This window comes from Gadus chalcogrammus, chromosome 7, assembly GCF_026213295.1.
Source record: "Gadus chalcogrammus isolate NIFS_2021 chromosome 7, NIFS_Gcha_1.0, whole genome shotgun sequence".
Taxonomy (NCBI): domain Eukaryota; kingdom Metazoa; phylum Chordata; class Actinopteri; order Gadiformes; family Gadidae; genus Gadus; species Gadus chalcogrammus.
Genome location: NC_079418.1, coordinates 15955250 through 15967194, shown reverse-complemented (window position 1 = coordinate 15967194; position 11945 = coordinate 15955250). Strand labels below are relative to the sequence as shown.

At 47.3% G+C, this 11945-nt stretch overlaps 2 protein-coding genes across 2 annotated transcripts; one reads left to right on the top strand and one right to left on the bottom strand.

The window, feature by feature from the left end:
• Positions 1–6932: 6932 nt before the first annotated feature.
• On the top strand, positions 6933–10722 carry LOC130386509 (claudin-4-like). Its single transcript, XM_056595455.1, has 2 exons — positions 6933–7636; positions 9875–10722. The coding sequence occupies exons 1-2, from the start codon at positions 7154–7156 to the stop codon at positions 10514–10516; spliced, it is 1125 nt and encodes a 374-aa protein (XP_056451430.1). The 5' UTR covers positions 6933–7153; the 3' UTR covers positions 10517–10722.
• Positions 10723–11487: 765 nt separating this feature from the next.
• On the bottom strand, positions 11488–11945 carry LOC130386006 (claudin-like protein ZF-A89; the record flags this gene model as incomplete). Its single annotated transcript, XM_056594794.1, has 1 exon — positions 11488–11945. A coding segment is annotated over one exon (327 nt), but the record flags the coding sequence as incomplete, so codon positions are not given.

Below are 11945 nucleotides of genomic sequence, written 5' to 3'. Positions count from 1 at the left end.
GGATTAAAGATGTATAAACGACAATATAATCATGATAATTCCATCCGGCGGAATTGCAAGATACCCTTCCCTGTCTCTGTCAATGATTCCCAGTTAGCTGTAACGATTTGGTCATGGTTACAGAATGTGAAGTGCTCGGAAATGAATTTTAAAATGTAAAACAAAAATAGTAACATGAAAAAAAGAAATAAAGAAAGTGTAGTGAACATTGATGAACTAATTTCTTATACTTTAATTTCTATGCCTACATAAAGACCACACATTCTTTGTTCAGGGCTTCGTATCACAAATAGGCAGTTCTATGTTGTCTGTTGTGGAGTACCAGGAAACGTTGATTAGCTGTCTGGATTGTGGAGCCGATCGAGCTTGTTGTGTCACATGGTCCATCTCACCGAGGGGGACTTTGAACCACCGAATAAACCTGGGCCAGGCGGCCACGGTGGGCCGCTGAAGGAAATAATAAAGTCATATTTATTTGTGTATATATATATATATTTATTTATATATATATACCTGGATATACCTGTATTTGTATATATATGGATGTCAAGGTTTACGATTTAACGTTGTGATTAATCTAGAAACCCAAACGAGTTCATTTACTACCTGAACCAATGTCACACTTCCTTATTCTGTGCCTTACCGCTCTGATTGTGATGGAAAAGTCAGACCTGCCAGCTTACCGTATCTGGTGTTCGATTGGTGCTGTCTGATATCTCCTTGTCTGGGGGGAAAGGCCCAACAGGTTTGGATGTGATTTCTCACATGGTTGTGGGCTGCGTCATACTGCTTCTCTATTCCAGAGCTCTTTAGATGTTCTTTAGTCCAGAGCTCTTTAGAGAGAGATGCTCTCTGGTCCAGAGCTCTTTAGAGAGATGCTCTCTAGTCCAGAGCTCTTTAGATGCGTTTAATGGCACTGGGAGTCAAACATCAGTTATTGTCGCCGTTTGTAAACTGCGCGAGCCCGCACAGCAACCAGCATATCATATGATTGATAAGATACTCTTTTTAATCGATGACAGCCTTATTCGATTTATGGTATATTTAGATACATAAAAGCAAAATAAATAAATATATTAATAATACTCATATTTACGTATTCATGCATACGTTGGTTAGTGTTGGCTTTGAGCAAGTGGGACACCACTTCCCTGTCTACTGTTAAATACAGACATCAAATGCTTTTTGATTATCATTGACATAACACAACCCTGATTAACTGTACTAAATAATGACTAATTCCACAAGATTGGTTTTGGTTGGAGCTGCTAAAAAAAAGCATATGTTTACAGTTTTCAGATTTAGCTTAGCCTAAATATCACTTGACCGAAGAAAATATAATATAATTTAATTAATAATACAATATTGCAGTAATGAATAAAGACTATGGATGTGTATTCCAAATGCCTTTGAATGTTACCATCTTTTTATTGTAAACAAGCCCTTTAAATATTTTCGTATGTATGCGATAAGAGGAGAGAAATACAATTCCTTTGCCAACTGGAACGCATTCAATCTGTTTGTTCTGCATGCCTAGGAACCGGTGAGCCACCGTTCTAGTTAATGATGCTTCTTCCTGTAAAAAAAACCACATATACACACACACACACACACACACACATACACATACACACACACACACACACACACACACACACACACCCACACACACACACACACACACACACACACACACACACACATACACACACACACACACACACACACACACACACACACACACACACACACACACACACACACACACACACACACACACACATACACACACACACACATATACAAAAACTGAAAATAGTCTACAGTTCCTAAGATGGGAGAAGAGTTACTGTGTTACCGATAGAATAAATCATTCTGTTGTTCCACAAAGACTTTTTTACACTGGTTTGTGTTGAATGTTTTGCGGACTGCCTCAACCGGTCCATCATGGATCCCAGCAACATCTCCCGAACCAGAATTTCAGGTTGTCTTTTTCACACAAACTTATTAATTTCCCTCTCTGTCTTTGTCTGTAACCCGCTCCCCTGGGCCATGAAGCCAGACGCTCAGAGGGGACAGGAGATGTCTCCATGTTTCTAGGAACCCACTCACGTCACACGACGCGCAGTAAACTAACTCCTCCCCTTGATTGAGTGGTTTATATCCACTCCCATCATTCATATCACACCAGTATGACCAACAGTCCTGAAGTTCATATCATACCGGTATGACCAGCAGTCCTCAAGTTCATATCATACCAGTATGACCAGCAGTCCTCAAGTTCATATCATACCAGTATGACCAGCAGTCCTCAAGTTCATATCATACCAGTATGACTAGCAGTCCCCAGTATGACCAGCAGGGCAGGGAGCACTCTGGGACTGGGAGGCCTTCCTAGTCTGGGGTCTTTTGAGGAGATTTATGGCCACCTGAAAATGCTGCGGTGAAAAGGCTGTTGATCACAGAGTGAGGAGCCAGTCTCAGAGCTTCTCTCTCCGTGGGAACCGGGGGGAACCCAGTGCTGATAGGGCAGAGTGCTGGCAGTGCTTTGTGAGGAGCATACTGATGCAATCACGCCATGCATAAGCAATGAACTGGCAATGTCACACTCCACCACTTTGTGAACAATGACAATCAAAACGTCACGGCATGTACGTCTGAAGAAAAACACCCACAAACACACCCACACGTATATGCACACACATGTACAAACACAAACACACACACACACACACACACACACACACACACACACACACACACACACACACACACACACACACACACACACACACACACACTCACACACACACGTGAATAAAAATACACAGCCACAAAATAACATGATTAAAAGAGTATTTGGGAGTAGGACTGGAAGTAAGGTGATGATGTTCATGCTCCAGCCCTGTTCCCAAAGCCCGGTCCTGGTTCATCTGCTGGCACATTCAACATGTTATCCATCAGCCCTGGGGTACAGGGGAGGAGCCTCCGTCAGGCCTGGGGAACAGGGGAGGAGCCTCCATCAGCCCTGGGGTACAGGGGAGGAGCCTCCGTCAGGCCTGGGGAACAGGGGAGGAGCCTCCATCAGCCCTGGGGTACAGGGGAGGAGCCTCCGTCAGGCCTGGGGAGGAGGGGAGGAGCCTCCATCAGCCCTGGGGTACAGGGGAGGAGCCTCCGTCAGGCCTGGGGAGGAGGGGAGGAGCCTCCATCAGGCCTGGGGATGAGGGGAGGAGCCTCCATCAGGCCTGGGGAGGAGGGGAGGAGCCTCCATCAGGCCTGGGGAGGAGGGGAGGAGCATCCATCAGGCCCGGGGATGAGGGGAGGGGCCTCCATCAGTCCCCTGGGACATGGCTGATCTCCAGGAACACATCATATCTGCTTCTTAATCGTCACCAGTTTCTAGAATATTCAGAGGCGTAGTTCATTCTTTGTTCTTTATGACTTTAAAGTTACATAAGTTAAGCTCATCATTTTGGAATGAATGTGAAGCAATGACCCTGCCACACGCAGTCTGGGCGGCTCACCGGGCTCCTCCAGACCAGGACGCAGTGTGGTGGGGTTGGAAACCCGTTTATTGTAGAGTTTGAAAACAATGATCAATGAGATAGTGATCGATGTGACACTCATCATGCCATGCATTCTGCATGGCAGAATGCATGGCATGATGAGTGTGTGGTGATCACTGGTCATGAGTGTGTGGTGATCACTGGTCATGAGTGTGTGGCGATCACTGGTCATGAGTGTGTGGTGATCACTGGTCGTGAGTGTGTGGTGATCACTGGTCTAACCAGCCCATTGATTCCTCAATGTACACAGGTGAGCAGCCTCACCAGCCCCAGAGTCTACCAGTCTGACTCGGCCAGGCGAGGCTGCTCTAACCAGCCGACACACCCAACAGGATTACCTCATGAGACTGGGAGAAAGCGTGAGAAAGCATATCAGTAGATTTAACTGGTACTGGTGGCAATCTTAGTTGGTCACCAGAGCAGTCGGCATAATAAATGAAATTCAAAGTGCTGAGACGATTGTTTGCATCTGTCTCAACTGTGTGTACCTGTCTCACCAGTGTGTACTGTATGTGTCTCATCTGTGTCTCACCTGTGTGTACCTGGCCTGATAGCCATAGTTTATGTAGATTGTTGATTTTCCTCATGTTGCAATCTTGTATTATCTACAATTAATAAGAACAACTTCAGACGTGAGATACGGTTCTGTTGGGCGACATACTTTATCTAAGTATAACTTTGATAAGTTAATGAATCACTTACCAATGTAGACATATGGTCACACAGCCAAACAGACTTAAAGATAACAAACAGGAAACACAACCTTATTTGGATACTGATTGCATGTGGTTGATTTTGCAGGTGGATAATCACCACAGCAAGGCCCGGCCACGATCCGGGAGTCAGACGGTGTTAACCTTTGTGTCGTGTTCGTTTCTCTCCCCTTACTTTGGTGCTCCCGGTCAAATTTGACCGGCCTGTTTTAACTGCCCTTACAATAACAAAAAAACCAATGATCATTACCACATTTTTTGAATTCCTTTTAACCTGTAAACAATGTCTCCAGACTACTGGTTTACATGAATAACTGCAGTGAATAGGAGTTACAATAGGAATTATTGTTAAAAAAATGACAGAAAAATCAAAACAGAGACCAAATTCACAGAACATCAACATGAACACATCGTTTGTGTGTGTGTGTGTGTGTGTGTGTGTGTGTGTGTGTGTGTGTGTGTGTGTGTGTGTGTGTGTGTGTGTGTGTGTGTGTGTGTGTGTGTGTGTGTGTGTGTGTGTGTGTGTGTTCAAACACAGGAGTGGCATTTTGCAATCAGGTCGCAGTGTGCCTTGCAAACGTATGCATCACATTTGAAACATGTAAAACTTGTCGCATTGTCTCTAGGGGCACAGAGCTCGCATCTCTTCCATTTCTGCCACTCGTTTGGGGGGAGAGCGGCCAGGGCAGTGGCTGGGGCTTGCAGACTCCTCACCAGACTGCCATAGGCTGGTGTGCGGGGAAGGTGCTGGCGCCGTTGAATTAGAGGAGTCACTAAAGCTTTCCCAAGCAATGCCAAGAAGAGTCTCCTCTTGAAACATTTCCCCTGATTCCAGGCTGGGTCAATCGCTGTCCACACCACATATGCATTACATGCAGACACATCAAGGATGTTGTGGAACACTGCCACAGGCCAATGAGCTGTCATTCACTTGCACAACTTCACAATGACTAGATTTGAACAATGACAGATGGAAATATACATTACCTTATCAAGGCAGTCAACGCCTCCTTTGTTTCTGTTGTAGTCCAGGATGATCTGGGGTTTCCTGTGCTCTGCTTTGCTGACAGCGGCGTATTTGTGTCGAGTGCTCATCAGGATGACATTCTTATTTTTCTTGGGCAAATAGGACACAAGACTATGTGTCAGTGAAAGCTAATTTGGATGAGAGTGCATTTCTCCCTCTGGTCGAAACCAGTGCAGAGGGAAGTTGAGGCTTGTTCTTCCTCACTGTCCCCGCCATGGTGAGCTTTGCCTTACACGCATGCCTTATTTTTTTCTGGCCTTCCAGTAACAGGTTTCCCTGTGTAAACCTGCATATTCCAGGCGTAGCTGCTCCTGGCATCACATGCTGCCCAGATCTTGATCCCATACTTGCCTGGTTTGCTTGGGATGTACTGTTTGAATGGACAGCGACCTCTGAAAGGGACCAGGCGCTCGTCCACTGCGCTGGTCCACTGTGTTGGGGGTCTACCTGGTCCAATGTCTTCCATGTGTCCGCAAACCTTCCAGGTTTGTCATCGCCAGTATAATTTCCACAATGGACTCTGGTAAAAAGAGTTGGAAGCTGGACTTGATGTCATCCACAGTGTGTGGAAGTGTGACATAGGCCAAGGCCTGTTATACAGATCTGCTAAATTTAGCTCAACAGTTGACCAAGGACAATTCCCTTGGCACAAATGTTTGCCAATCAGATGCAACCATGGTAACCGGTGTGTCCCAAAACCCCCCACAGCCCCCAGGGTCGGATTAGTGTCTGGTATGCTCTACGTAACTCTACTACTGCAGCTATGGACTTATACTTGAACCAGTTTCTCAGGAATAAAATGCACCCGCAAGACAACGTATCCAGAGAACATCTCATGGTTCTATTCTGGTCAACTCTTCAGACAGGTGTAATTCTGAAGGTAAAGTTAAGACTTGTATGATGTTCCAACCTTAAACACACACAAACGGTAGTGTGAAAACAGATAGAGAGATAAGATATGGTTCTGACGTAAGATCATGTGATAATAAATAAATAGCTTTCGGGGCCCAGTAGTATCGGTGGCACGTAAGAGAAACCTTCAAGTCAGCTACTTGTTGTGCCTCATGTTTCAGGGCATGATTCAACTTCTAACAATGTATAAGTCATTGTTTACGAGTCATGTGGGTGTGTGTGTGTGCGGTAACACAGGATTCTAGTTCAAAGGGACATGTTGTGATGTCACAGAGGTTGTATATGACTCCCTGAGGGCGGGGCCACAGTCCGCCGGCCCCCGGGCTGTTTGTGCTGGAGTCCATCCCAGGAGTGAAGGGTTCCACAACAAATGCTGATAGCCGATCTGATTACCATCCGATTGTTTAATTGCATTGTATAATTGATCAAGTTGTGTACTTGATGTTGTGTCTTAAACTCCAGGGATTGACCAAACCCCTGGTGTGCAAGACACAGACATAATGCTTAAACTCTGGGGTTGCTTTGGTCAAACCAGAAAGTGTGTGGCCAGCTGACGTCATGGAGTGAGGAAGTGTTGTGTGTGTGGGTGTACATCGGGCTCCTGTGTGTGTGTGTGGGAAGGGCTGGGCGAACCTGTGGAGCCGGTCGGGTGGCTGGTGAGCTGCTCCCCTCCATGGACCTCCCCCTCCTGTGACAAGGGACATCATATGAACCGGCCCTCGGCTCCTCATCTCGCATTGGACTGGTTGACAGGCTCTCTCTCTCGCTCTCTCCACCACGGTACAAGGGACAAAAAAACACAGGGGGGCTTTACGTCACAGAGACAACAGCAGGGAGATCAACAGGGACAGCACTGTAGCCGTCTATCAACACTGTTACCAACTTCCCTCGCCGAATCAAGAAGGACTTCAAACCATCCACCCACCTGATCCGACATGGTTTCTGCCGGGCTGCAGATGCTGGGTGCGGCGCTGGCCGTCCTGGGCTGGATCGGCGCCATCGTGGTGTGCGCTCTGCCCATGTGGAAGGTGAGCGCCTTCATCGGCACCAACATCATCACGGCGCAAACCACCTGGGAGGGCATCTGGATGAACTGCGTGGTGCAGAGCACGGGCCAGATGCAGTGCAAGGTGTACGACTCTCTGCTGGCGCTGAGCTCCGACCTGCAGGCGGCGAGGGCCCTGACCATCTTGTCCATCGTGGTGGGCGTGGTGGCCATCCTGCTGGCGGTGGCCGGAGGCAAGTGCACCAACTGTATAGAGGACCAGTCCTCCAAGGCCAAAGTGGGCATCGCGGCCGGCGTCATGTTCCTGGTGACGGGGGTGCTGGTGCTGGTGCCCGTGTGCTGGACGGCCAACACCATCATCCAGAACTTCTACAACCCCATCCTGGTGGGGGCCCAGAAGAGGGAGCTGGGGGCCTCGCTGTACATCGGCTGGGGGGCGGCGGGACTCCTGCTGATCGGAGGAGCGCTGCTCTGCGCCAACTGTCCCAAGGACGACAGCCCGTACGAGGCCAGATACAAGGCAGCCAGCTCTGAGGCGCCGTCGGCGAAACCCAGTAAGGACTATGTCTGAAGGGGTGGCGGGAGAGAGGAGGAAGGCATATGATGAAGATGAAGACTGTTTCTGAGAGGGGGCCAGCATTTTAAAGACTTTGTCTGAGAGGGGCTAAGCATCTTAAAGACTCTCTGACCAGGGGCCAGCATATTAAAGTGGTTTTTTTTACACGGTTAAGGGTGCTGTTTAAATGTCAAAGCAGTTGTATGGAGGCTGAATGCAGGGCTTGGTATTCAGACCAAACCACACCCAACAAGTGCATTTTGTCTGTCAAACGAGTTTGTTTGGACTACGACTGTTTTTTTCTTTTCTGAAACACTGCATCAGAATAAATATTTTGTTTACAAATATAATCCTCTTGTATTGTGTTTATGATTAAGTCATTTATTTTTTAAATGTTTTTTCGCTGTAACGCCCTAAAGATTGGTTTACATTTGTATAATGTAGACTTTCTTGTTGAATTGTTTTTGATTTAATCACAAATCACAGCATGATGTTGTTTTGCTATGATCACATTAAATAATTCTGCTATTTACACATGGAGGAAGCCACCATTTTGAAAGAAGCCTCAGTATGCCTTCACGCAAGCATCCATTTTCTTTTCTTTCATTTTCCTGTGGATCAGTTCTAGGCGTGGCAAAACAAAGACTTAGCGGCTAGTTGAAAACCAGTCTTTGTTCAAACTTTACATTGAACAAACCTTGAAAATGTTTTCTTTTCATTTATTAATTTGGGTTAAATTACAGTAAGGTATTATGATTGTTTTTGGTTGCTGTTCTATTAATACAAATGTTATTCACTTTTAAATAAATAAAACAACAACACATTTCTTCTGAAAATGTGATTGATCTACAAGCTTGATTTTTCTTCAAGTTTCCATACCGACAACGTCAACCATTGCACCTGTGAATTACACCTGCTGAAGAGGCAGGTGCAACGCCTTTTATGGAATGAATAACAACAAAAGACATTATACAGCACAGTGCCCTCTGCTGTTCATTTTAATAACGTAATTATGAGCGGGAAAAGCTCTATCAATGGGTGGAACCTTGTCAAGCATTGATAACCTTGTCTTTTATGGAACAGGTTGGGGACAAAATGCTGTTAGGTGAAGAGTTTCTTTGTTACAAAGATGTACTAATATATACAATACAACATATTGCAGAGAACCTCAGTAATAAGGGTTATTGTGTCTGCGTGCATGTGTGTGTGTGTGTGTGTGTGTGTGTGTGTGTGTGTGTGTGTGTGTGTGTGTGTGTGTGTGTGTGTGTGTGTGTGTGTGTGTGTGTGTGTGTGTGTGTGTGTGTGTGTGTGTGTGTGTGAACATGCAAGCTTTTGCGTGTGTGTTTGGGTGCTTGTGTGCCTGTCTATGAATGCATGTGTGTATTTGCTTGTGTGTTTGTGTCTTTTTGTGTACGTTGTGTGTGTGTGTGTTTGTGCGTATGTGTATGCAAGTGTGTGTGTGTATGTGCTTGTGTGTGTGTGTATGTAACTTACATACACACACACAGACACACAAAAACACACAAGCACATACACACACACACTTGCATACACATACGCACATACAAACAAACACACACACACACACACACACACACACACACACACACACACTTACATTATGTAAGTGTGTGTGTGTGTGTGTGTGTGTGTGTGTGTGTGTGTGTGTGTGTGTGTGTGTGTGTGTTGGCCGGCATTAGCCCAGGTGGGAGAACTGACGCATTGTCCTGGGCTCTGTGAACGGTGCTTGAAGAAACCAAACGTGTGAACAATGAAGGAGCGCAGCGCACAAAGCTGGGGGGTTCCAGTGTCGGCTTTCCGCTTTTGTTTCGGGAGGGCAGAAACTCCACCCTGAAAGTTCATCCTATAAGAGATCAGGGAAGGTTCCCTCCCAGCACACCTACGCAGCCAGACCCAGACCTCAGTCCAGGTGCAACACCAGAGGCTCCATCTTTATCGCCTGCACCTGCATAACCGCCGTACAGCGCCGGTTGCACTTACAACTCTCCTCAAAGTCTCAAGCAAAGCCGTGGACGTGCTCCTCCTCCTCCTCCTCCTCCTCATCTTTTTGAGACGCAGCGGGCTCCCCGGCAGGTTACCATGGCGTCCCAGGGCCTCCAGCTGATGGGGGTGCTCCTGGCCTTCGTGGGCTGGGTGGGCACCATCGCCAGCTGCGCCATGCCCATGTGGAGGGTCACCGCCTTCGTGGGCGCCAACATCGTGACGGCGCAGACCATCTGGGAGGGCCTGTGGATGACCTGCGTGGTGCAGAGCACGGGCCAGATGCAGTGCAAGATCTACGACTCCATGCTGGCGCTGAGCTCGGACCTGCAGGCGGCCCGGGCCATGGTGATCGTCTCGGTGGTGGTGGGCGTGTTCGGGGCGCTCACCGCCATCATGGGGGGGAAGTGCACCAACTGCATGGAGGACCCGACGGCCAAGGCCAAAGCCTGCGTCGTCGCGGGGGTGATCTTTCTCATCTCCGCCTTCCTGGTGCTCATCCCTGTGTCCTGGTCGGCCCACACCATCATCCGGGACTTCTACAACCCCCTGGTGAACGCCGCCCAGCGCCGGGAGCTGGGCGCCTCGCTCTACCTGGGCTGGGGGTCGGCAGGGCTGCTCCTGTTGGGTGGGGGGCTGCTGTGTAACAACTGCCCCCCGAAGGAGAACCGGCCCTACACTGCGGCCAAGTTCGCGCCCCTCAGGTCGGCCTCTGCGAACAAGGACTATGTGTGAGTCTCTCACGGTGAGGACAGGATGTGGGTCATGTTGGGTCCTGTGGGAATGAGAGGGAGTACTAGGATAGAAATGACTAGGACTTGATCAGTGTCTGTCAATGTATTTGAAGTATCTTAACAATCAATCCAAGCTACAGGCGCTTGACATGTGTATATTTGATTTGATTCCTATAGATAGCTCTTTATTTTTCCATCATATCTTTTGCATGTTGTGAAAGCCTGATGCATGATACTAGTGTATGATTTGTATTAATAACATATAACACTGATAACAGAGGCTCTACAGGGCTTATTGTTCTTCCTTTTGTAAGTACATTGCTTTTTAAAAGGTTTAAATTTATCAAATTATTTTATGTTTTATTCTTCTATCCTTTAAAGAAACATTAAAGAATTACAATTTGTAGAAAAATTATATGTTTTCTCTGCTTCTTAGTTTGTCTCTCCAACGCTCCCACATTAACGTGTTCTTGGTTCAGCTGGGGCCAAAACAGAACGTCAGGGGCTCCATGCACACTCTGGCTCTTAGATCCAGAACTATTCTGCTGCATGCTGGGAGAGATATTGCCAAGCGACTGCTGCACATATTCACAGCGTGGATAATTGTCTTTTATTTTATTTTTAAAGACAGGGATAAGAACAGATAACCCTTAGGCTAGACATATAGACATTTGACAAAGCTTACTCATTTAGTTTTTGATTGGGTATACAAATATATTATTAAAACAATAATCGGAGTGGAATATATTATTCAAACAATAAGTGGTTTCCTCCAAAGTGGAAAACCCAGTATAAAGAAGTCCATTAATCTGATAAAAAGTTAGGTTAGATCTACACATAGACTACAGCAAACATAATAACGAAGTAGGCAGGAAGTTAGGAAACATTTTCGCCAGTTCTGCAGTCGGAAAACAAGTGGACTAGTTTGCTAGTCCATAGGCCCATAAAATTATATAGCATTACAGTGCATAATATAAAAATACAATGGTTGTACAGTTATTACGTTTTAAGTGCGTCGACAAATCAAAACATTATTCCAAGCAAAAAATAAAATGAAAGTTACTTCACAGTAGCCCGTGACCTTGAGCCCCAGACGTGTGAGCTCACACAAACTCCTTCCCTGGGACGGTGGACCTGGGCGGGGCGTATCTCCCTCCGTGGTAGGGGTCTCCCCCGCAGGGGCAGCGGCAGCAGAGCAGCACCCCCCCCACCAGGAGCAGCCCGGACGCCCCCCAGCCCACGTACAGGCAGGCCCCCAGCTCCCTCCTCTGGGCGTCGGGCACCATGGGGTCGTAGAAGTCCTTGATGATGGTGTGGGTGGGCCAGCACACCGTGCCCAAGCACAGGGCCCCGCTCAGCACAAACAGCCCCCCCGCCGCCAGGCCCACCCTGGCCTTGGCGGCCGGGTCGCCCACGCACGTGGTGCACTC